The following is a 27,630-nucleotide window of genomic DNA, read 5'->3' as shown; positions in this document are numbered from 1 at the left end:
AAAAATAAATAAATAATTACTGTGCTCCAGTCTTCTTGAGAACCACTGAAAATTAATGCATTACTTTACCAGTTAGCTACTTAAAAAAATATTCTGATTACATTACTTGTAATGCGTTACCCCCAACACTGATTAAAAGCATCAGAAACATTAACATAAACACACTGGTTTTGATCAAGAGTAGTGCATCTTTTATTCATTGGATCTACATTAAACTGTATCTGCTCCAACCAAATAAATAAAGAATAAATAAATAAGAGCTTTTAGGTCATTTAGGTGTTGCTACTGAAAGTGAACTGAAAACAGACTTTTAAGTAACTTTGAATCTTTAACTTCACCTTCATCATATATTTGTTCCTTCATAGATGAGCAATAGTTTCCCACCATCCCCAAATAAAAGGGGATTGTTGCGTAAGAGCAAAAGCTATCCATATTCCTGATAATACAACTGTCATATAACAAGGAGAACCCCAAGATTGCTCACTGTGTACTGTACGTAATGAAATACTAACCTTTACAAACCATGTGGGCAAAAGCAAAATATAAAGATAAACAAGCCTCTCGTACAGTATATATCTCAGTCTGTTTCAAATATATATATATATATATATATATATATATATAGCAAAATCCAAATGATTTCTTTTTTTTTTTAATGAGCATAATAAAACTTTTTAATAACCAGGACATGTCCGTTCATGCCTGAACCCTGCATTCCATTAGACACCGCCTGACAAATAAATACATTCCTGAAAATAAAACACATATTTCTATACTTCTAAAATGCCTAAACTGTAAATATATCTTTTAATATACCCCATTGCTGTGCAAGAATCAAATGTGACCAAACAAATCATCCTGGCCCCACTGATATGTGCAATACAGGTTTGAGCAGAACTTATAAACACTGGTACACTATGTAACTTCACGCATACAGTTGCTTTAGTTTGCTTACAGTCTTCTGTGGGACCTACTGGCTTACAAGGAAGAAAATGTACAACTTTGTCAGTCTCCATGCAAGAAAATCACAAATATCTCACATATTTGGACAGGCATGCTTCAGGTCGGTTTTCATCACATTGATTTTGTTCTTTTGGTGAGTATTACGTGTAGTTTCTGGTGTGCTTCAAATCGTCATTGGTGCTAGACGCTCCTTTGGGTCCCTTGAAATCCATTGTTACTGTACGCTCCTTCAAACTATGGTATATGGAAAGTTGAGATTGAGTCTTGTAATGTCCCTCATTTGTAAGGCAGAAGAAAGCAGTCCAGAGCGTTGATTGGTTTTTATTTGGACGTCAGGGAGCACGTTGGAATCCATCAAGCAGTGATACAAAACGTGGCTTTGCTACTTCATTTGTTCGTTCGGATCAGAAAGTTCCACCACATGGTTGCCGGTATTTAGCAACTGGAAGGATCCCAGCCATCCAGGCTTTTCTTTTTAAAAGTAGTCCTGCTGTGAAGTACAAACTGTGATGCCATACTGTAGGCTATGTGTTGGTCTATACGATTCTACAGAGTGCAGCAGGCATGGGAGTAGTGCTACAGGACAAGACAGAGAGTGACTGCTGTGCTAGTTTGGTATATAGACATGTGGAGAGAACTGGATTGGGACATTGAGGGCCTTTTTAGCTTTAGATCACTCCACTCCTGTCCTAAATCACATTTTCAAAGAGCTGCATGGAGTTCATGATGTTTTCGTCCTGGAAAGCAGAAGAAGAATCAATTATGACTGTTTGAAATAGTCGGCATCAACCTTAAAGAGACAGTTTGCTTTTAGTTATCAGATCTCATTCATGGTCATGTTCAGTTTAAATGTGGTATGAAAATGTCAAATGTTGTGTTAAGAACCATACACAAATTTTCACATTGAACTGAATGTTTATGTAATAAAAAAAAAATTAAAAAAAAAGACAAGAAATGATCAGAATGATTTTAAGAACATGACTGATAATTTACGTAAAAATGGTTTTATGAACCATTAATATTCACATTTGAAATAATTGCAATAAATTATGGCTTCACAAACTATTTACATTTATTTTTGCATTGAATAGAATGTGATTATTTAAAAATGGCTATACATTTTACGTTTTTTTTATTTTTATTAAATAGTGCAAAAATGTACATTTACAAGTAATTTCCATAAATTTCACATTGGACTGAATTTGATCATGTACATAAGGATGGCTTTATTTCTATTTATGTAATTTGGACATTCAATTAAATGTGATAATTTCCATAAAAATGGTTTCGCAAACTATTTGTACATTTTTGCATTGAATTTAATGATGAATGATTTTAAGAACAGTTTATGTAAATGTTTGCATTGTAAGTGATAATATATGTAACTATGGTTTTACAAACTATTAACTTTTTTATTGACTTAAATGTGACAATTAACATACGTTAAACAAAAGTTTTTTTAAAAACTATTTATGCAATTTTCACATTGAATTGAATATGATAATTTAAAGAATGTTTCTTACAAACAATACACATACTTTTTTACATCTAAATGAATGCAATAATTTATCTAAGAATGCTTTTTCAAGCCATTTACACCAAAATTTGTGGGTAAACACTAATTTCAACTTACTTTCTGACAGGTCTCAATAAACTCCTCAATAGTGACCACACCATCTCGATTTCTATCCATTTTCTATGAGAAAATGTAATAAGTGTAGAAGATCTTAATGCTCTGTTAAGATTGTTTTTGTGTCTTCATATTAATGTGCTTGTTACTGATACCTGGAAGAACTTTTCCACATGTTCAGATGGAGCTTCATCTCGCACACTAGGGTAGGTGTACCTGCCCATCATATCGTAGATTGACTTCATGATTAACAGCATCTCCTACACACAAACACACACGCCATTTATTACTATTTAAGTCTTAGAAGGAGCCTCTGGAGCATTAGACCATAAAGGTTTAACAAGAACCTCTTTAGTGATGTATCCATCCTTGTTGATGTCGTAAAGGTTGAAAGCCCAGTTGAGCTTTTCAGTGACGGATCCTCTCAGCAACACAGACAGACCAATCACAAAGTCCTGTCATAGAGAGCAGAGAGTAGACGATGAAGGCAATGGAAAAAAATGAGGATGATAAAAAAAAAAAAAGAAGCTGTGATTAAGGATATTCTCACCTCAAAACGAATTGAGCCATTTCTATCAAGATCAAACGCATTAAACAAGAAGTGGGCATATGTAGTGGCATCTGAGGAAATAACAACAAATAGACCAGTGAGAAAAACTAATTTGTCCAATTAGTCCCAAATCACAATTCATGCAAAACCAATAAACACGTTTACTGATTTAGTGAAAAATATATGTATTTACCCCCTTGGGGAAAGAACTGAGAGTAGATGGTCTTGAAAGTTTCCTCATCAACCAAACCACTTGGGCACTCCTTAAATGGAAAGAGAGGCACATCTAATTAAACATTTAATTAAACAGATAATGGACTAATTCTCACTGTGCCACATCGGCAGCTCGTGAAGGCTTTAAATAAGTGCAATGTGCTCATTTTCTGTCCTATATAGTACACATCTGCTGATACAAACAGAAAGAACAACATTTTCAACCCCAGAGCTCTTCATTAAAGACGAACTGTATCATTTTTTTAAAATGAATAATTAAAATACTACTACTGTTTGCAATTGGGTTGAGTCTTCACCTGGTGGACAATAAAAAGACTTATGCTAAGTGAGTCACATCTAGGGACCAGAATATCATAGAGACTTGGGCTCTTTTGAGCCGATGGATCAGTAAGAAACCATAGCAGGCATCCAGAATACTCAATAGTTCAAATAAAAAGTGAAAAATTTGTCTTTTTGCAGTTCTGTTTGAAGTTCAATTTCAAATGTAATGCTCAACATTAAACTTTTTTCATATCATTCATACAGTCTTGATAGTTGACCCACCACAAAAAAGAAAACAACTGACCACAAACATTAAGTCAACTTTAATCCTTATTTATCCGCTCTCTTCAACAGATACTCACGTTTTTGAAGCCCCTATAAAGGGACTGCAGCTCCTTCTTGGTGAATTTGGTCTGAGCCTGCAGCTGCTCCAGACCCTCGGGCTGGTGTCGCACCGTGGACAGCTCAAGGTCACTGTCACTGCTGTCTATGGGAGAGAAAGAGCAAAAAAAGAGAGAGGAAGAGGGGGAAAGCAGAGAGATAGAGGGGGAAGGGGTCGGGAAGGGGGTGAGTTGATGGGATGCAGGATGGGATGGGGTGAGAGAGCATTTCAAAGAGGGAGACAGCAGTTGCGAGGAGAGAAAGAGGAAGAAAAAGGGGAGTAAACGCAAAAGAGTTAGCATTAAAGTCAAAGATGTGCAGGAAGAGGAAAGAGAAAGAAATGGAGGTTTGATAGACAGGGTGACTCTTTCTTTTTCAATGTGACTGACTGTTGGTGTCAATGTGAAGGACTGATTTTTGGGTGTCCTTACTGTTAGACTTCAGCAATTATAATTGGTGGAATTCAGTATTTCTTCTAAGCTCTGCTAGTGTTTGGATGTGAGCTATGGAAAAGTCAATCACATAACGAAGAAAGCATCCCACAAAAAGAAAAGGAGATAGACCGAATTACAAAGAAAAGAGACTAAACTAGACAGGTGCTTACACTCACCGTCTTTACAAAAACAGGTAAAAAGTGAGATAGGGAGGAACGAGAAGGACAGAAAGGGTCAGAGAGAGCGAAAGGAGAAAAAAAGAGAGAAACGGTCAAGTCATAAAAGCCACAAAAAATAGAACAATCGCTAAAAAAAAAAAGGTGGCAAAACGACGGAGGAAGAGAAACTATATTGAATAATCAGTGTTGTTATCGTTAACTAAAACTATTTAATACTTCAGTTAATCATGTTAATTGAAATAAAGCTGAAATCAAATCAAATATAAATATTTGATGAAAAACTACGTTGGCAACTAACAGAAATAAACTCAATTTAAGTAGAAGTGCTAAAATTATTAAAAATGACTAAAACTTGTATTACAATTTAAATGGAAAATATTAAAATAATTGAAAATACTAATAAATACTATAATATAAATAATGTAAAAGAAGAGCAAAAGATATTTCTAAACAGACAATGGAAGCTTAAAGAACTGGAAAATCCCTCAAAAATTGAAATAAAAAAGGAATTTTCCAGGTTAAACACAGTTCATCTGGAATGCTGTCGATGGAAAAATAACAAACAACTAAACAAAACTTATTTTCCAGTAAAGAAAAAAAATCTAAACACCCTTAATGCAATAAAATTGTATTTAAGAAGCAAAAACTGTATATGACAATAAGACAATATAAGTATCAATAATAAATTAAAATTAAAATTTAATTTAATTAAAACATTAACTTTTAAACTTAAAATCAACTAAATTCAGCATAAATTCTCTGAATATTATATGCAACTTTGCCTCTCAAATAAATGTATTTTATTTTAAGGAAGATAAGATATTTTGAATGAAATGGATGCTTGTACAGTGTTCAGATCATAAATATAAGACAAGTATAACATCTATATAACAACATTTTTAAGCAACCCCCTGTTTGCTAGTTTCTCTCTCTTTCTCTCACCTGTCTCAGTTATGTCTATGAGTCCAAGCAGATGCATGAGTTTGAGAAACATGATGACCAGGCAGACGATGCCCACAGTCTGTAACCCCTCTGTCTCCCACCTCACACTCATCCTGACACTCACGTCTTGTTCTTCCAGCTCAGTCCAGTTTTAGACTGTTAATTCCACAAGCTTCATAAATGAAACATAAGTATCCTAGAAAGCCGATAACGTGATTGAGGTAGAAAGATGGGCAGATGCCCTGTTTCGAGAAACATCTGTCACGCTTTTTGGAAAAGTCAATAAAGCCAAAAACAAAAAGCATCTTATGTTGGTGTCATCTTGTCTTATCCTTGTGTCCAAAATGCTGGCAACTCTCTTCTCTCATTATTTCTATGCCTCTATTCTTCTCACATCTATTTAAAAGTTCACTCTCACACAATTTTCAAAGGGAATTGAGAAAACTCCCACTCAGGAGACAAGGTCGTCCCAATTAGATTTAGACACAACCCCAACATGAATCTTCAACTTTGACATGATGATAAAAAAACAGACACCTTGTTTCTGCTTAAAATGAGACAAAACAGCAAATGATCACATTTTGTTGTACATAATTCCTTGTCCTCAGGAATGCAGTTCATATGAAGCTTCCCTGACGAAAGTAAAACGATTTTATGCCTTTGATTGATGTGGAATGGACAGTGAAGTTGTTGGAACAGATGCACAATCACAAGGTGCCCTAAATCCTGCTTCCCTTGTCTTGTGAACCAGTTTCCCACGACTAATTGTTCTCTCTGTATTTCAGCCTTTGTGATATGACAGTGATCTACAGAGACTGTTCTTCATTTATCCTCCTACTGGCAGCATTGTTATTCAGTGCTCTCTTGCCAAGAGTAATCTTTTAGATTTTGTCATGCACAACAGATTTATGACAGCCAAAACCATTAGCACTGAAGAACTCAAGAGTTTTCAAAGGGGATTGATACTAACAAAACTACAACTGATGTTTACAGTTTTCATAAACAGTACAAATGTTTTTAACAGGCCAAAGGGCAGTGATTTGGTGCGGCGCAACAAAATACTATATAACTCATTATAATCAGTGATGCTGTCTTGAACTTGGCCCTTCAAGTGGCAATAAGTATGAAAAAAAAAAGAAAAATTCACATTTTATAATTGTAATAATGATGAATTGATATACACTACTGTTCAAAAGGTTGGAGTCTATAGGATTTTTTTATATATACTTTTGAAAGAAATCTCTTATGTTCACCAAGGCAGCATTTATTTGATCAAAAATACAGTAAAAATAACAATATTGTGACATTTTATTCCAATTTAAAATAGCTGCTTTCTGTTTTAATATATTTTAAAATATAATTTATTTCTGTGATGCAAAGCTGAATTGTCAGCAGCCATTATTCCAGTCTTCAGTGTCACATGATCTTTCAGAAATCATTCTAATATGCTGATTTGCTGCTCAATAAACATTTTTATTATTATCAATGAAAACAGTTGTGCTGCTTAATATTTTTATGGAAACGGTGATAGCATTTCTTTTTTTTTTATTATAAATTTTTCTTTATGATTCTTTAATTAATAGAAGGTTCAAAGTGAGCATTTATTTGAAATAGAAATCATATCTAAAATCATAAATGTCTTTACTGTTATTTTTGATCAATAAAGTTTTGCAAGTTAATATAGCATGGCGCCAGACGCAGGGTGTCTCAAAAAGAAAGATTAATTTCATTAGCTCCTTTAGAAGAATATTTAAAAGGAAAATCAGGAGATATTTTTGGCAGAACGTGCATAATAGATGTAGCCTATTAATTTCTTGCAAAAAAAACACTTTTGAAAATAAATATTCCTTTTATGATGAAGCAAGAGACAATGCTGCAATTTGTGATCCCTAAATGCCACTGGCCGTCAACAGAGAAATGCTTTTTAGAACCAGAATGTCTAACCATGCTAACCAGCCAAAACTTCACCCCTTGGTTCCTGGCCTGAGCACATCGCCTGGGTTTGAGATCATAAAGAAACATTGCCCTCTGGTGGCTGATGCTTCATGTCTGTGGTGCATCACAGTAGACAATTTGCATTATACTATGAGCAGAAACATGCAAGTTGAACAAAATTATAGTTGACAGATAAAATTCCTCTCATGCAACAGAGCCGACACATATTGATCAATACGCACGCTTCCCTTCAAAAGTAATACTTCAGTGTCTCTGATTACGTATTAGATTCACACAAGCAGAAGCCCAAAATAAACTTCACCCTCCTGAAACACGGCTCTCAGGAATAGACAGAGATGTAGTAAGTGATGCCACTGAGCTAAAAATAGTCCCCTGCTGTGCTGATCCGTTGGGTGGTCTGGCTCACGGGCCAATACTGGAGGAAGATTTATGTATAGATTACAGGAGGCACTCATACCCTTCAAGATGATCAAGTGTTTATTTGCATAACTGTCTGTCATAAAATCTGATGTGTTATGCCTATACTGTTAGCACCTATACCGTATATCCTTGCTGAAAAAACTGTGTAAACCAACCTCAAAACTGCTGGTCTTTGGTGGTTTTACCTGGTCTACCCTGATTTCTAGTCCGAAAGCTGACTAGTAGTCAAAGAATCATAAAAATACACAAACCAGTCCAGCCAAAAAAAAAAAAAAAAAGATTTTCTTAGTATTTTTGTAGTATAAATATCTAAAAAATTCATGAATCAAGATTAATTTATTTTAAAAGTAAAATGACGTAAGATATTGTCTTGGTTTCTGAAAAAAAAAAAAAACATTTTTAGTTTTTGCTTAAAACAAGCAAAACTATCTGCCAATGGGGCAAGAAAAATTGCCTTTGAATTAAGATGATTTTTCTTACCTCATTGGCAGATATTTTTTGCTTACAAAATTTTGATAATGCCATTTTTTTTCTTTTTTTTTTTTTTAGAAAACAATACTTAACATTGTCAAGTAAAACGACTTGATTCAGCATTCTTGATTTAAGAATATTAGATATGTATACTACAAAACAAGACAAAAATTCAAATAATAATAAGTAAGAAAATCTTTTTTTTTTTTTTTTTGCAGCGTAGAGAAAAGCTGAGACCAGCTTAGGCCACACAAAGCGATTAAAATAATTATTGCAAAAATATGCATGACTCTATGAAGTTTTATTTTTTATCAGGATACTGATAAGACTGAATTGCAGCTCAAAGCACATTTCCATAATGCCATTCTTTTCATTTGCAATACTTTTAATGAAGAAAATGACTGATAATTTTAGATTGATTCTCATTAATAACAATGACCAATCACCTCTGTTCCTGAAAGTCAAACAGAAGAGCCACTAATGTCGAGGCAATTTATGGAAAACCAAACAAAAATACAAGAATTTCAATGTACAAAACAGCACACAGATGCCAAGTATTCCACATACAGTGGTGTGAAAAAGTGTTGGCCCCCTTCCTGATTTTAAATTTTTTTGCATATTTGTCACACTTAAAAGATTCAGATCATCAAACAAATTTTAATATTACACAAAGATAATGCAAGTAAATACAAAATGCAGTTTTTAAATGATGATTTCATTTATTAAGGGAAAAAAACTGTCCAAACCTACCCCCTCCTATTAAATCATGAAAGAACTGTGATTTACCACATTATTTTAGAAAGCTGAGTTAAATTTCACTAGCCACACCCAGGCCTGATTACTGCCAGACCTGTTGAATCAAGAAATCACTTAAATAGAACCTGTCTGACAAAGTGAAGCATGTTTAAAGAGCAACACATCATTCCACGAACTTAAGAAATTCATAAACAGATGAGAAACAAAATAGTTTACATGTATCAGTCTGGAAAGGGTTATAAAGCCATTTCTAAGGCTTTGGGACTCCAGTGAACCACGGTCAGAGCCACTATCCACAAATGGAGAAAACTTGGAACAGTGGTGAACCTTCCCAGGAGTGGCCGGCCTACCAAAATTACTCCAAGAGCACAAAGACGACTCATCCAGGAGGTCATAAAAGAACCCAGAACGTCTAAAGAACTGCAGGCCTCACTTGCCTCAATTAAGGTCAGTGTTCATGATTCAACAATAAGAAAGAGACTGGGCAAAAACAGCATCCATGAGAGAGTTCCAAGGCAAAAGCCACTGCTGACCAAAAAGAACACAAAGGCTCGTCTCACATTTGCCAAAAAAATATCTTGATTATCCCCAAGACTTTTGGGCAAATATTCTGTGGACTGATGCGACAAAAGTTGAACTTTTTGGAAGGTGTGTGTCCCGTTACATCTGGCGTAAAACCAACACAGCATTTCATAAAAAGAACATCATACCAGCAGTCAAACATGGTGGTGGTAGTGTGATGGTCTGAGGCTGCTTTGCAGCTTCAGGACCTGGATGACTTGCCATAATTGATGGAACCATGAATTCTGAACTCTATCAGAAAATCCTGAAGGAGAATATCCGGCCATCAGTTTGTGACCTCAAGCTCAAGTGCACTTGGGTTATGCAGCAAGACAATGATTCCAAACACAGCAGCAAGTCCACCTCTGAATGTCTCAAGAAAAACAAAATTAAGGTTTTGGAGTGACCAAATCAAAGTCTGGACTTAAATCCAATTGAAATGCTGTGGTATGACCTCAAACAGTCCATTCATGCTCGAAAACCATCCAATGTGGCTGAATTAAAACAATTCTGCAAAGAAGAGTGGACCAAAATTCCTCCACAGCGATGTGAAAGACTCAGTTATCAGTTGCCAGTTATCGCAAATGCTTGATTGCAGTTGTTGCTGCAAAGGGTGGCACAACCAGTTATTAGATTTAGGGGGCAAGCACTTTTTCACACAGGGCTGTTTTCCCTTCATAATAAAAAACTTCATTTAAAAACTGCATGTTGTGTTTACTTGTGTTATCTTTGATTAATATTTAAATTAGTTTGATGATCTGAAACATTAAAGTGTGACAAACATGCAAAAAAAATTAATAAATCAGGAAGGGGGCCAACACTTTTTCACACCACTGTAGTTGCAGGCCAGTTGTCTCGATAGAAAGTAATTTGAGACAACAAAGATGCGACACGACACAGGGCACGTCCACCAGACGACAGACGAAGTGTGGAGAACATTGGAGAAAATAAACTCCAGAAAATAAACTTTGTGACTCCAGAGGAAGTGCGTCTATATGAAGGTGCTGACTCTGATCTGTACTTTCAGAAATGATTGGCTGATGTGATCTTGTGATGAAGCGAGGGGAGAGAGGGAAATGGACAGTGCCCTTCAGGACCCAGTACAGAGACCAGCGGACCCATTTTTAGGTAGCCGTAAAGAAAGCCTGTTCAATACAGCATACATAATGAATGAAGGGTAATGTTAGACTGGGTTTTGATTCAAAGAGAGAAAGTGTGTGTGTGTGTGTGTGAGTGAAAGAGAGAGAGAATGCAGTATTTCTGACACCAATATAACATTCTCAATAAGTTACTTGTCTTTAAGTAAGGGGGAAAAAAAATCTGGATGCGCTGTTTGTTCAAAACAAATCACATACTAGCACATCATAAACCTAAACAATAAAAAATGTCCTATAACATTTATCATTAATAACGGACACACCCACACAGATATAATCAGCAATTTAGGTAGTTATACAGTAAATCCATGGACTTTAAAAAAAATCAGCATCAATATTTTGGGTTAAAATTTTAACAAATGTATTTAACTAAGCACCATTTCAGTTTTTACATGATTTTAATAACCTTTTTTTAGTGTAACATTTAGTTCAGATTTTGCATTTAATCTCCTAATTAATAAGGTGATAAAAGCATGCATAATAATGCTGTAGCTAATACTTTTAAATGGAATATAGCATGTCAACTTAATTTCATGTCTGATGGAACATAGCATGTTAAATTTATTTCAATTTCATGTAATCTGCTCATTTAAACAAGGACATACAATAGCCTTCAATTGTTTATATATATATATATATATATATATATGTGTGTGTAAAAACAAAACAATAAGCTAATTATAATTTACAATTGGCAAATAATATATAAACTAATTATAATTACTCCTCCTCCTAAAATAAACTTTTTAGAATTAAAAAAAAAAATGTTATGTACTGTATTTATGATTTATTTTTTACTTTTAAGATCAACCCCAAAAGGAGGTTGCCAGATTTGAAATTTCTAAGGACAAGTTTTTCCCACACTATCCCGGTGATGCAGTCCCACGGTAACACCTGGTGTGAGATGTATGTGTTACATTTACGTCTGTGTACAGTACAGCAAACATTGCGATAAAACGCTTCATACTTTCTCCCACCAATGACCTTCAAAACTCACAAGCATTTAAAACTCAACATGGAACAATCTATTACTGCATTCAAAAGTATTGTAAAAGCGCAATCAGTTTCCTTCAGGTGAACACAAACATCACAACATTACTAGAGAAGAATCATCAGATTTGTTATCTTTATCTTCAGGATGTACCTGACGCAACCCCGGCCCCATGGGCTCCACTGGTCAAGCATATCACCATGACAACAAAGGGGAGGACCTCAGTTCTAGAATGCTCCTTACCTTCCAGCGACATGGGCTCCAGAATGCCAAACTGTTTGAGAACAGCCACGAACAGAATGATGACCACTCCGATGGCGAACAGCTCCATTCCCTGAATACCCATGACTGCGGTGATTTACGGCTCTTGGCACGAGAACTTCTAGAACTACTGGAAGTATTAATCTGCAAGTGTGTGTACTAACACGGGACAAAGCCAACTGGCCGATATAGCATGGCGCCAGACGCAGGGTGTCTCAAAAAGAAAGATTCATTTCATTAGCTCCTTTAGAAGAATATTTAAAAGGAAAATCAGGAGATATTTTTGGCAGAACGTCAAGCTAGCAGTGTGCATGGGAAAAAGAGTCCGGTCTAGTTACACTTATTTTGGAGATGAGAAGAGAAGTCAGTGTTTCCATGTTAGGTCATTCTTCTTGAAAGCCCCATCGCATAAATAAAGAGCTGGATTGCAGTTCTTGTACACAGTCCAGATGTGTAAAAGCCATCCTGGGCCACAAATGTTATTTGCAAGTGTCAACAACAGAGAAGAGCATTTTAAACTCTACTGTGAAGAAGTGCTGCGGCGGTGCTGCGATATTCAAGATTGTTGATCCAAAGGTGTACGTTTCGGTGTGAGACAGGAGGCACAAGAGAAGGGAAATTCATTCAGTGGAGCACAATGTGGAATTGCGACTTGGAAGCAACCAATACACTGCGACGATTTTGCAGTTAAAACGATCATATTTCAAGTCCTAAGTGGCTTTTAAATCCGGGTTTTGTTGATGTTGACAGAAATTTGAGACTAATGGGCACCGTAGTGCCTCAAACTGGAATCATCTGTCCACGTAGAAGTAATACCCAGTTACTCAGTTATACGCAGGATCAACATCTGGCACTGCCTCGGTCACTGCGACAACCACTGAGGTGGCATCTCGAATCCTGCTCCAAAGCGGTCGGAGGCCTTCAGGTTGGTGCAAATCTGCAACGGAGCTACAAGGTACTTCCTGTGGTAGTGGCAAAAACACGTCAATCCTTCGAAGATCGGGTGGATCCGTCTGGAAGTGGGCGCAGATCCCCTTGAAGTTCTCAATTGTTGGCCCCCGTCAAACCTTTCAAACGGCTCATTAAGTTAGGCGATATGTCTTGGGAGTGGTCCTGAAGAATGCAGTTTCGCGTCTCCTCCTTCTCTGGGGTTCGGCTGTCAGTCAAGCGCTCTCATCTTTTCCCTCGTCGGTTTCCTCAGAGTCAGCATCAAGTGCTTTTGTCTCTTCTTTCAACTTGTACTGTACAGTTCACGTTCTTCCTCCCTCCCTTCCTTCCTTCCCTCCCTCTCTCCCTCGCTTCTCTTGCCCTCTCTTGTCCCGTAATAATCTGCAGTGGGCAGTTTATCTTCACCTCTCTGTCCATCCCACCCCTCCTTCCGTGTCTCTTCCTCTCTGCTCATCTATGACCACTCCATCCCTTCTTTTATCCATTGCTCACTACCCCTGACTGCAAAGTCAGACCCTTGTGAGAACCAGTCCTTTTTCCCTGACCACAATCCCTCTCTCTCTCTTTTCCTTGCTTCCTTTCTGCCTGGGGACTTGGGGAAAAGTCACATTTCCAAACAGGGCAGAAGGCAGGAGAGAGGGAGAGATACTAAGGGGATCAGATTCCAGGGACGCCCTCCCCTACCGATTTCCCAGCCTCCATCCACCCACATATCTGTTCCATTTGAAGCACTTTCTTTCTCTTCTTCTTCGTGAGTGAAGCAAGGCAAGGCCTCTGCGTGGACTGGGACAACCAGAGGAGATAACATTAGCTTACGGGTTTTCCTGTTTATAGTTTAGCGAGAGGGGAAAGGAGAGAGCTATAATAGCTCAGTTAGATGAAGGAATCAATAAAGTCTTAATGGTAGCTTTAAGTCAACCAAACACAAGGTGAGATCAGACGCTGTTTCTACTGCCAGCATCCACTCATCTTCTCTCACAGCACCCCCCTCCTCCTCCTTTTTCTAGTTAAAAGAGCCATAAAAAGATGATAAATGTCAGAGATAAAAACAGGAACAGAAAAAAGAAATGTGATGCTACAATGTAGTTATTTGAAATGTAATGGTAATCTTTTGGAAAAATCGAAATTTTTGAAGCGTCATATACACTTCAAGATGAAAGACACCCTCCAGAATATACAAAAGTCATAAAAAATCCAAAAGGAATGTAAATTGATTGCTAATGCTCTTTATATCCTAATTTGAACTATAGCTAAATAAATTAAAGAATTTAGTAAAAGGAATTTCACTAGAAGTGGAATCCAGGTAGATTCTTCTTTGATCCATTGTTATTTTTGCATAAGTTCCAAATTATGATAGAAAGTTATAACAATAACCTGAATGAATGAAACAGCAGAGTTCTACTGGATTCTCTTTTGATCCATTTTCGATCTTTGGTTTGTTATGATTAGATTATGATACACAAAAATTCAAATTTCGATCACAATTTGGAAACAATGATCACAATACAATAAAAAGGCGTAAAAGAAAAGATAAATAGATTAGAATTGAATTTTATCCAGTAGAACAAAATTATCATCATAATTGGGAAACAATAAACTGAAGAAAAATGGTCAGAAACCTATTGAATTTTATTTGACCCATGTTTGGTCTTTGGATTGGTTGCAAATAAAGACAGAAATTGCATTCAGATTTTCTGACAAGAGGTCAAGCACATAAAAATCAAAAACATAAATTTATGTACATATTTTTCCACTATTATGATGGCTGCAATGCCTCAATTTCACCTTTATAATGCATGCTCTGACTAAGCTGCTGTATTTATGGCTGGCGTCAGTGCTTGTTGTGTATAGGAATTAATGTTGAGCTTTTAGGAGGACGGGGCAGGTTCCAGTAATGCCATTAGAAGATGAACACTTCTTAATAGGAGCTCAAGCATGAAGCTTTTGCTGACAAGACACTATGGCCTAACATAACTCACTGAACCTGAACGTGGGCATTAGAAAAAAAACAATGGTCAAATCTGAAAGCTTGGCATAGATGCTTGGAAAAGAGCATAGATTTTCTTTTAAAATGTAATTTTAACAAATGCATCCTTCTCTTTTCATTCATGTGTTAAAACCAGGTATTCTTCTGAATATTGATCTGATGCACTTCGATTACAAACAGCAAAATCTGGATGTGTCCATCAGTGCTGCAGTATTCATTCACAGCAAACAAATCAGCAGTATACTATATGGAGGAATAGTCTGACAAAGTGATCCCTCAATGTATACAAACATGGCACTTCCCCTCTACATGTTCAGTAACTCTGCACGAACAGAAATGAAACCTGATATAAGGCAGCCGGTCCTCTAATACATAAGCACTCTTGAGGCCAAACACGGCCCTGCTCTCTGAGTCCTCAGATCCGACAAAAGTGCTCTCTCGGTCTCTCCCTCTCTTTTAATGAGGTGTGATGGATCGACTTTTTAATGATAAAAACACCCTGGAATGTACTGACAACATAACGTTTACAACAAACACAGGATGGGCTTCCATTGATTGGAGGAAATGACTAATTACTTCTGATTAGCCAAAGATTCATACATTACTAATCCATAAGTTAATAACCAGGAAAGGCTATAGAGTAAAGATGTGTCTTAAGCCTAGATTTAAAAACAGAAATAGAAGGAGCACACTTAATGTCAGCTACCATGGAGCAGTAACTGCAAAGGCTCTGTCACCTTTAAATTTAAGTCGTGACCGTGGGACATATAAAATAAATTTATTATCAGATCTGAGGGACTTAGGAGCTGAATTCAAAGAAATAAGATCAGAGATGTAAAACAGGGCTTGTCCATTAAGTGCTTTAAAAAACAATCAGCAAAAACAATAATTTTGAATTGAATTCAAAAACAGACGCTAAAATTGGAGTGATATGATCACGTGTTTTTTTTTTTTTAACAGTCTGGTCACTGCATTCTGGACCATCTGCAAATGTGCCAATGAAGATTGGGGAAGACCAAGGTATAAATGATTACAGCAGTCCATCAGTGATGTGATAAATGCATGAATTACTTTTTCCCAAGTCTTGAAAGTAAAGTGTCAATATAAGTCTAGAAATGATTCTCAATTATAACCGTCCCAGTTACTTTGCACCAGTTGAGCTACAAGAAAAAAAGAGAGGGGTCACCTTCTTTGCAAAAGCCAAAATTAGTCTGATGTAAAAGAGTTCTACCAAAAAATAAACTCATGCACGCACAAAAATGGTGTTTCTTTCAGCATGTTTTTAAACAATATACACATTCAGTGAGATACAAACCCCAAATACTGCAAGTCATTATACAAATATATACAGACAATTCAACAAATTTGCCCCGAGTAACCCCTGTGTGTGTGTGTGTGTGTGTGTGTGTGTGCACATGTGAGGAGTTGAAATGGTCAGCACAGTCCACTGCAGGTTGAGACCATAAACCAGGGGTGTCAAACTTACGGCCCGCGCCAGGGGGTTCAGTCCGGCCCGGGGGATAAATCTGCAATATGAAAAAAAATCATTTTCATTTTCGGCGGAACTAACAGCAGATGGTAGCACTGAGCTTCAGGGTCTGTGTGGCGTTAGCTTTAAGACGCAGTGGGGTCTGAAGCCCTTATAGAATCACGCCAAATCATTGGCTGATGGCGCGGGGCGTCGCCCCGACGCTTTTACGTCGTCACATTATATAGGCGCGCGCGCCATCAGTTCTGAGCTTCAGGATCTGAGTGGCGTTTGGTTCTATCAGTTTACCCGCTTTTCTGTTGGGCACCGTCATCAGCGAAATGTCTTTGTCAAAAAAAAAAAAAAAAAAAGAGAAAAGAGGACACAGAGTGTCGGATTTTTCAAGAAAAATGGACCTCTTCCTATATGTTCACGGAGGTGAATGGGAAACCAGTGTGCCTGGTGTGCACGCAGCAAGTTTCGGTGCTTAAAGAATATAATATTCGGCGCCACTATGAAACTCAGCATGGCGAAAAATACAACAGCTTGCACGGAGAACTGAGAAGACAGAAGGTAAATGAAATGTTGGTGGGTCTGAGGAAACAGCAATCTGTTTTGTAATATGTATAAATTTGCTAATTTTACAAAGATTTTCTTTTTAAAACAGCTGCCACTTAAGATTTTAAAACAGCTGCCACTTAAGATTTTAAGTGTGTCAATTCATGTGTTCAGAATTAATTCCCAGAATTGGAAAATTGATTTTTTTTTTTTGTTAACATGCAGGAGAGTGTTTTTAAGTTCCACAAAACTGTGACTAAATGTTTTGCGACATTGTACAATAACTGTGATCAGTTGTTATGCATAATGCACTTAAATAAATGTGAAACTGAGTAATAGTGTTGTTGAAATTGCACATACTAGGTTGTTCATAATATATTTTGTAAAAGGACAATTCATTTAATATAAAGATTTTTATAATTTACTTCTTCTTTGCACTAATACAAAGAAAAAAAGTGGACTTATTGTTAGTTCTATGTAATTTTGCTATGAGTTTACTGGTCTGGCCCCCTTGAGATCCGATTAAGCTGTATGCGGCCCCCAGACCAAAATGAGTTTGACACCCCTGCCATTAACATTAACATAAAATAAGGAAAACCAGTCCTATCTGTACATGAGTTGAATTATGAGGGCTAATGATGATGTCCTAAACTTGGATGTCTGGTCAACATGAAGATTTAATTCCAAATTCACCCAAGGAGTTGCTTCAGCAATATAGTAAGGCCATAGTCCATAAATAATCCTGTTTGAGCAGGAAACACAACAATTTCTCAAACAGGATAAGGAAGTAGGCCACAGGTAATGAGGCAGGTTTGAGCAGGAAACACAAAGGTTTCTCAAACAGGATAAGGAAGTAGGTCACAGATAACCATGAGGCAGCACTTACTCTATTACTTCCTGTTTTTATTTAATACAGGGTGAACTACATGTGTCCCCCTAGTGGCCAGTATGAACATAACATGAACATAATTGTGACAGACAGTGACTGTTACACAATTGATAGTAGCTGTTTTTAACAACTGAGCGAATTTGCTTTTCAATTCAGAGTCAAAGATAACGCCTTTGATCATTTTTTTTGCATGTGACTTAACATATGGAGTAGGATTGTCTAAGTAACAGGGTATATAGTTTATGGTTTTGAAGGGACCAAAAATAATCACCTCAGTTTTTTTTTTTAATTGTTTAGCTGGGGGAAATGATTTGCCATCCAGCATTTAATGTCCTTAAAACAATCCATGAGAGGCTGCAGAGAATGTCTAGGTTTTAATGGAACGTACAGCTGAGAAGCATCAGCATAGAAATGAAAAGAAATTTTATATTTCCTAATTATATTACCAAGTAGAAACATGTACAGATTAAAAAGTAATGGCCCCAGAATGGACCCTTGAGGAACCCCGCAAGGGAAAGAAGCCGATGATGATTTACAAATCTCTGCACTTAAATCTCATAAGTAGCAGACATCAAAGAAAACCCAGAGTTATAGGTTAAATTATTAGTTGGAACTAGTTACATTTCATTCTTAAGGAACGGTTACATTTAAATATTTTTTCACTTGATTTTTAAGTTATTTTGGTGTTAGTCTTCTTTCCTTTTAGGTCCCAAAGAAAAAGATGAACAGCATCATAGATTACTGAACACTTTGTTTTCCTGATTTCCTGTCGACAAAGCCAACTGAAGTTCAGCTTACTGTAAATGTCCTACAGGGCCCTCTGTTGGACAAGACACATTACTGCGCAAACCTTTTGGGAAGGATCAATGCTTGTAATGTTTTTTGTTTGTAATAAAATACAGTGACTCGTGCACTATTACTTTTGGTGCAGTAACTTTACACTGCCATATTTCTATCTTACTGAGACTGGCTGCCATCCAAAAGTAGTCATGACAGTAGTCTTCAGACATATCTATCTATCTCTGTATCTATCTATCTCTGTATCTATCTATCTCTGTATCTATCTATCTCTGTATCTATCTATCTCTGTATCTATCTATCTCTGTATCTATCTATCTATCTCTGTATCTATCTATCTATCTCTGTATCTATCTATCTATCTATGTATCTATCTATCTATCTCTGTATCTATCTATCTATCTCTGTATCTATCTATCTATCTCTGTATCTATCTATCTATCTCTGTATCTATCTATCTATCTCTGTATCTATCTATCTATCTCTGTATCTATCTATCTATCTCTGTATCTATCTATCTATCTCTGTATCTATCTATCTATCTCTGTATCTATCTCTGTAGGTCTGATTCTTGTCTGAATTCAGTGAGAAGGAGTGCTCTTTATGTTTGGGGCGGGTCTCTTTTTTTTTTACCCAAAGGTGAAAATACATTCTGAAGCTTTTATAGTAGTAAGGAGCTCTTTGTCAGCATTACTCAGATTTCCTACTGCAAGAAGTGAGTAGCCATTATTCTTGCTCAATAATTGATTGATTGATTTTTTTTATTTATTTAAATATCTGTCAATGAAGCTGTAGTCCTAAAGTATGATATGCTACATGCACGCTTGTCTTTATCATTGGTTTGAATATGCTGATAGACTTGTATTGTAGACTTCTGTTATAAGTGTATATATTGCAAAATATCTAGAGCTTTTAACCCAAAGGAAATATACTCTCTTTAATGAACATTCCAAAATGCAAATTCTGTCATTTTGTTCCAAATTATAGTGCTTTTTATATAATTGTTTTTTATTTACTCAAAAGAAGAAAGTCATAAAGGTTTGGAACAACATGAAGATTAAAACATTATAAAAAAAAAAATAAAAATTAATTTTTGGTTGAATTATTCCTTTTTAGTGTTAACAATCAGTTTGTTGTTCTCAAAACATGCTTGCTTGATTATTACTTGAAAAGCTCTGCATTTAATTTTTTTTCATCTTCATTTTTTTTTTTTTTGCATATTTGCTGTCTTCCCACAAGTGGTTTGGACCACAGTTGCACCAGCATTTTACCTCTCGTGGAAACAAACTTCATCTGCACCCATTTTGATTGTAACACGTATGTTCATATTTACACGTTCTCAGCTCAAAATACTTCATAGTCATTCTGCAGTATTTTCAGAGCTACGGTCTTTTGAAATAACACTTGCGCACAGTGAAGATGTTGATGCACTGAGAAAACATGAGAGAACTGAGTACACTTGTATTTTGCATGTTTTGGTAATTTACCACACTTTAATGTTATGGGCAAACAGTCTAAACTTAAAGAGTTGAATTTCAGAATTTCTTAAACTTTATTTGTACTTTACTGACAAATCAGAGCTGCATGAACACACATTTGTGAAACCTAATGATCTGAGATAATCCAGAGAATTTTGAGTTTCTATGAAAATATAAAAAATCTAGAAATAGTGCAGAATCAGAAGTACTTCTTGTTCATTTTCTTTTTTGCATTTATAAATATCCCAACTGTTTGTTTAGAGGCATAAATCGTTTTTTTGTACCACACTGTTGTGTGTCTAACAGGGGTATGGGGTTAAAATGACGAGCGGCAATGCTAATCAGTTTTATCATTTATTTTTAGAATGGATCCGTTATATGCTATACAGCATCGGTGCTATTATTGTGATGGTGTTTTTGTTTCATTGTTTTCATGGACTCTTCAAGAGATGCAGGCAAAACCGTAAAAGAGGTAAAATATTATTAAATTAATTACAATGATTAATTTCCGTTTTAACACCGAAAATAGTAACTGCTCTTTTGAATAGGTAAAGTCACACTGGAGTTGGGCGACATTTTTAATCCAGACAGCGGACCAGAAAATAAAAAGGCAAATACAGCAGAGAAATGGCTTTATCTTCAAAGATACTCATATGATCAAGATTCTGTAGAACTGATCGGTTCTTTTGTGTTCAGGATGAGCACCAGTCATCGTCAGCAGAACAAGAAAACACCAGTGTGAGAATGAGCTCTGTCTACCAGAGCCTGATCCCGTCTGCTACTGAGAGACTGTCAGTCTATGAGACGCTTGATCAAGCGGGAACTCGAGACATTTATGAGATTTTTGAGTGATGGTATAATGGCAAACTTAATATAAAGTGTCTTTACCTACTATGCACTTACATTTAATCATTTAATACAATGCACTTATTGTGTATGTACATCTACAGAACATTATACTTATATTTAAATACTCTCCTGTAATTACATGCTGTAGTAACATCTATAATCACACTGCTGACCCTATAACTTAACCCACCCTTAAACCTAAACAAACTACCAAACTTGTCCCTAACCTTAACCGTGTACCACCTCAATAGCAGCAAAAGTGATTTGCAATACAACATAAATACAAAAATACTTTGTACCAAATAATTAATTACATATGACATAAGTACATAGTACTTAAAGACAACTAATATTAAGTGGGACCCACAGACTCATATGGCTGATCGCTTTTATAAAATGTAGCAACAGCACTATGACAAAAGATATCAATGTTCAACAAACAGCCAAATGTATCATGAATAAATATCAGAATAAACTGCCATAATGGATCCATTATAATGTCTTCCTATAGGTGTGTTTAAAGTCATTTTACATTTTACTGCTATTTTACTTTGGCTCATCTAATCAAAATAAAATGTGTAGATGGACATACAATATTAGACTACTGACCATTTTCAGTGCATTATTTAATGCATTATGTATTATCTAAATACTTAAATTAAATACTAAATTAAAGTATTAAATTATGGAGGCCTGTTTCCACCACTGAATAAAGAAAATAAAAAAAAAGGTTATTGCGACTTTTTATCTCACAATTCAGACTTTTTTTCTCAGAATTGCAAACTTTTTTTCTCGCAATTCTGACTTTTTTTCTCGCAATTCTGATTTATGAGTTATAAAGTTATAAAGTCCAATTTTGAGGGGGGAAAAAAGACTATGTTCTCAGAATTGCGAGTTTATATCTCACAATTATGACTTTATAACTCGCAATTTTGAGAAAAAAAGGCAGAATTGTGAGATAAAAAGTCACAATTATCTTTTTCATTTTTTTATTCAGTGGTGGAAACGGGCTTCCATATTAAATTGACAGCCTAGTTATACCCCATACATTTATTTTCCAAAGACCTGAGAAAACTACTGAAAGCTGGCTCTATTTTTTTCTTTTTCCACATCAAGAAAGTGTATAGGTGCTATATTTTACCTAATTTATTGTTTACATAATTTTTCTCAATTAATTCTCTCAATTATGTTTAGCTCAAAAAAACACTGTGCAAAACAAAATAAAAATAAAATAAAATAATTAAATACAATACAATAAAATAAAATTTTTGAAGTATAGCATGTAATGCTGCAGGAGACTGCTTGACTTCATTTCAGCTACATTCTGCATTTCATCCCTATATTTGTTCGGTAACACTTTACAATAAGGTTCATTAGTTAACAACATTAGTAAACATGAACTAAGAATGAACAATACTTCTACAGCATTTATTAATCTTAGTTAATATTAATTTCAGCATTATTAAAATCACAAGTTGTGTTTGTTAACATTAGTTAATGCACTGTGACTAACATGAATAAACAATGAACAACTGTATTTTCATTAACTAACATTAACAAAGATTAATAAGTAGTGTAATAAATGCATTGTTCATTGTTTGTCCATGTTAGTTAATACATTAACTAATGTTAACAAATGACACCTTATTGTAAAGTGTTACCATTTGTTCTATGTAATATAGTCAACTTGAAATTATAAACATACAATGAATCTTTTAATGTTTTCTAATCATTTTAATGTAAAAGTAACACTGTAATGTGTCCAACTTATGCCAAACTGAGCGTGCCAAATTAAAGTGGCAAAGCACAGACAGCTCAAAGACAGAGTGTTGTTCTGATGAACATTACCTGAGCGATGATAGCGAGCCGTAGTTTGACGACAATCAGCCAGGAAGCTGGGTCTCGAGAAACGCCGACGCGCTTCTAAAGAGAGCGTAGCCATCACGCTCCCCATTATAGACTGCTACAGAAACCACACCAAATTCGTTACAAACTTCAACCACAACGAGCATGGACCAGCTTTTCTCCAAGAATGCACATGACATCCTCGGTGTGTGTGTATGAGTGTGTGTCAAAAATCACATTGAGCAGTCTGTTTGGTGACTATGGGTCAGACATCCAGATACAGATACATGTGAGAGAGAAAGACACTTCAAAGATCCAGTGCCACGATGACCTTTCACTTAAAACAGTACACACACTCTCTCTCCTGTGGCCTATGTTTGAAAGTTTTTTCCTCTCACACCGAGACCACCTCACAGATGTGGAAATATTAATATGAGCATATGAATAAAACAGGTGTGTTTCAAGACCCCTGCGTTGAGCACAGACCAAAGCATCTTTAAAAAAAAAATACATAGGCTGTTTTTTTAGAGTACAGTATGTACAATTTAGGACAGTGATATACTCTCAAAAATAAAGGTACAAAAGCTGTCACTGGGGCGGTACCTTTTCAAAAGATACATGTTTGTACCTAAAGAGTCCATTTTAGTACTTTAAAGGTACATATTAGTACTTAAAGTGTACATATTTGAACCTAATAGGTACAAAAGTGTACCTTTTGAAAAGTTACCGCCCCAGTGACAGCTTTTGTACCTTTATTTCTGAGAGTGTACTACTATTGTGTGAATTTAATTATTTCATCAATTCATGAATTCAAATTATATTTATTTATTACAAATTAAATGTATAACTTTCTGGTTTTGTATATTTGAAATATTATTAAATAAAAATATAAAAATCATATATGTATGTAAAAAATATAAAATTTTTAGAAAGAAGTCTATGTTCACCAAGGCTGCCTTTATTTAATTAAAAATAGAGCAAAAACACGAATACCGTGAAATATAATTACAATTCAAAATAGCTTTCTATTTGAATATATTTAAAAATGTAATTTATTGATGTGATTGCAAAGTTGACTTTTTAGCAGCAATTACTTCAGTGCAGTGTTATTTTAGTATTATTTATGTATTATAGTTTTTATTAGCATTTTGAATTAGCTATTATTTTATATTTTCAGTTTTCATTTTTTTTTTTTGTTGAATTTTTATTTTATGTGTTTTTCGTTATTATTAGATTTTTACTAATAATATTATTTATTTGGTTTATTATTTTTTATTTCTATTTAGGTTTATTATTTTCAGTTTAATTCAGTAGTTTTTCCAGTTTTTATTTATTTCCAGTAAGTAAGTTTAGTGTGTCAACTTAATCTACCAAGGCAACATTTTTCATTTTTCTTAGTTTAAATTTTAATTTAATATTTATTTTATTTCAGATATTTCAAACAAAAATGAAATAAAACATTTTAACAAAGTTTTAATACTTTTACTTCCAGTTAACAACAATTACCCTGCTTCAGTCTTTAGTGTCACATGATCCTTCAGAATTCATCCTAATATGCTGATTTGCTGTTCAAGAAAATGACTTTTTCAGTTTTTCATTTCAATGGAATTGACATTTTACAGTACTTAAATGTTGAAAACAGTTGTGCTGCTTAATATTGTTGTGGAAACTGTGATGCTTTTTTTGTTTTTGTTTTTTAGGATTGTTGATGAATACAAAGTTCAAAAGAACAGCATGAAATAGAAATATTTTCAACATTCTAAATGTCTTTGCATTACTATTCTAAATGTCTTATTTCTTAAAGAAATCTCTTCTCTAATCTTACTGGCATCAGTAGTGTGTAGTGTAATGAATTTCTCTGTCCACTGTGAGGCACTAGTGCATCAATGACTCCTGTGATACTTGCAGGACAGTCACACATTGTGTCCTGGTTGGTTGACCTGGCTGAAGGCCACTGAAACATGAGACAACAGATTGAGTCGATCTGACTATTTAAGGGACATATAAATGCTTAATTAGCAAGACTTATGATCTTATTCTGTTGCTTAACCTGAACTGCCCCTGCTGACACTGCAATTTCTTTTCCTGTCGCACAGAAGAAAAAAAAAGAAAAAAGTCTGCTGACCTGCAACCAGTCAAGAGACTATTTCAAACAGACATTTTGTAGATATATTCTACAAACATATTTGATTCTATAAATCTATTTGATAGTGTAATGTTTAACACATCTATAAATTCAAACAGAGTCTGTCTGAGATTGTCCAAAACTATTATCTTTCCATTTTGGAGAATTATATTGTGAACTGCTTTTTATATAAACATTAAAAGCCTTCAAAATCCTTTCAAAAGCTATTTTATTTTATTTTATTTTTAACTTGATTTCCAATCAAATAATCCTGAGATTTTCATGCTCATGTTCAAGACCATATGCAGAGCTCAAGTTCACCAATGTGGAAGATTTCTAAAATGTAGCTAATTTTCTGCTGTTTTATGAAGGTTAAGAATAAGTATAATAATTAGACCCAATGGCATTCAGTTCCATTTTCACACATTTTACCTTGTCTGAAACCATTCCACAGTGTTCTGCAGATTTTCAACCCAAACTCAGAATAGAAATGGCTAGATTCTGTCAGGGCCTGGAAGTGATTCATTCCCTCCTGACCCCGGAGTTCACATCTCGATATAAACGTGCAAATGGAATTGAAATAGACTCGGCCTCTCTGTCTCTGTGGTGTAAATCAGCACACACAGCGAAGAACATTTTAAGACAATTGTGTTTAGCTAATAGACCAATAGGTGCACACAGATTTGAGTTAACTGGCTGCTCCAGGGAGTTTGGAAAGCTGAGGGCGGATCTCACAGGAGAGACACAACAGAGAAAAATCGGAGTTTGGTGGAGAATTAATAAGAGAGACAAACAAAATGATAAAGTTGAGAGGGCTTTTTTAACATTTAACCATTTTACATGTATCTGGGATAACATGGGTTTTGGAGCTTGACAGTCATAGTCGCCATCCTTTTTCATTGGAAAAGAGCAACGTGAACATGCTGCCAAATATATCTTTTTACAGAAGAATGAAAAGGAACAGGCTGAGGGTGAGTAAGTTACAGTAGTGCCAAAGGAAGAGACAGGACAAACTGAACATCTGTCCTCTGATAAGCAGTGACACAGAATAACGTCTTGGTTCATGGTGAAAGTTAAAGAGCTCCTGTTACACCCACAAACATAGTCACAATGTCAGTGTAACACTACAACAGCATAACTGTCATTCAGATTTACTGAATCAGTGTCCTGTAGATCAACACAATCGCACCATCAGCAGATAAAACATCACAGAGGGCAATTATCGACCTGCCTGTCCATAAATAATGTGTTAATTTCACCTCATGCAGCTACACGCAAAAAAAAAAAAAAAAACATTCTGATATAAAAATCCAAGCCTATTTTTTTCATAAAAACCTTAACTACTTTAAAATTACATTCAGTCTTACTTTTTATGATTTTTTTTATGAACTGTAAAAACTGTTCAAAATAACTCAAAACAAAACAATAAAACTGCACCTTTTATAATTATTTTACAACTATAAAACTACTAAAAATATTTATAAGAGGGTATAAAACAAATTCTGCTTCTCAAGTAAATGTATCTATTTTAAGAATGTTTAGACATTTTGGTTCCATGTTATTTTAAGGTGTCCTTGTTACACATTATGTACTTACTATAATAATAATAATAATAATAATAAATTACGCATAATTACATGCAAGTAACCCTAAATCAAACCCTAATCCTAACCCTAATCGTATAGTAAGTACATGTAGTTGATTAATATTGCTCAGTACTTAAATGTATAATTACACTGTAACAAGGACACCTTAAAATAAAGTGGAACCAACATTTTTTATTGGAAAAAAGGACAAAAATACAGATTCAATACTGTCTCAGTTCTGAACTATTTGAAATTGATGTTTTGTCTCCCAAACAACAAAACTTCCCTTGTGCAGAAACTTCATAAAGTTCAGTATAAGATAAAGAGGAGTACAATCATTTTAAAAGAATGGAAAAAGACAGAGCAATAGACCAAAGCAAAGTAAGTACCTCGGGCAAAAGAGCCGGTGACCAAGCCGAAAAAGCAGCTCAGCATATTGGCCAACTCCTTCTGACAATCATTCTTACAGTCCTTCACAGCATCCATGTCTTCAGTAATGTCTCTCGAATGTTTCAACTGCTGACTGAACAGTCAATATTAAACTGTTGTGAAAAAGTCCATTAAACGTTCACCAGCAGACAGATCAATCTCTAAAAACTCTACTTCAAAAACACTCTGACTCTTGCTTTGTCCTCAAACTTCCTCCTCAGGTAGCAAAAAGTTCACAAGTTTTAGTCAGTAAAAATACATTTCATATTCATGAATATTCAGATGAGGAGTTTTAGGCTGCTGTGATTGTTAAATTAGAATTCATCAATTTCTTTCTCAAAGAATCAACAAAACCATACCGACTTCCTCAGATCCACAGCTGGAGGGTTTTGCTGCTCAGTGCAGAAAAGTCTCAATGTGACCCAATGTAGAACACACTGCTGATTTGTTATCTGGATAACATTACACCTCCCAATCCAGACGTGGACAGTAATCCAAACCAAACAGCTAGTGAGCTCCTCAG

The 27,630-nt window shown here is 35.3% G+C and overlaps 1 protein-coding gene across 4 annotated transcripts; it reads right to left on the bottom strand.

Annotated features, from left to right (window-relative positions):
- Positions 1 to 168: 168 nt before the first annotated feature.
- On the bottom strand, positions 169 to 27,630 carry LOC131546187 (calsenilin-like). 4 transcript variants are annotated; one of them, XM_058785566.1, is made up of 9 exons: positions 27,467 to 27,630; positions 27,068 to 27,201; positions 4,001 to 4,632; positions 3,337 to 3,406; positions 3,144 to 3,214; positions 2,941 to 3,048; positions 2,749 to 2,853; positions 2,597 to 2,659; positions 169 to 1,700 (listed from the first exon to the last, which is right to left on the bottom strand). In XM_058785566.1, the coding sequence occupies exons 3-9, from the start codon at positions 4,319 to 4,321 to the stop codon at positions 1,653 to 1,655; spliced, it is 786 nt and encodes a 261-aa protein (XP_058641549.1). In that variant the 5' UTR covers positions 4,322 to 4,632; positions 27,068 to 27,201; positions 27,467 to 27,630; the 3' UTR covers positions 169 to 1,652. The 4 variants fall into 4 exon arrangements, with proteins under 4 accessions (XP_058641549.1, XP_058641551.1, XP_058641550.1 ...); XM_058785568.1 differs by lacking the exons at positions 27,068 to 27,201; positions 27,467 to 27,630 and adding an exon at positions 12,130 to 13,348 and having other exon boundaries at positions 4,001 to 4,125; XM_058785567.1 differs by lacking the exons at positions 27,068 to 27,201; positions 27,467 to 27,630 and adding an exon at positions 5,575 to 6,216 and having other exon boundaries at positions 4,001 to 4,125.

Source organism: Onychostoma macrolepis, chromosome 08, assembly GCF_012432095.1.
Source record: "Onychostoma macrolepis isolate SWU-2019 chromosome 08, ASM1243209v1, whole genome shotgun sequence".
NCBI classification, from domain to species: Eukaryota; Metazoa; Chordata; class Actinopteri; order Cypriniformes; family Cyprinidae; genus Onychostoma; species Onychostoma macrolepis.
The sequence above is the reverse complement of the archived record's forward strand: the minus strand, read 5'-3'. Positions and strand labels throughout refer to the sequence as shown.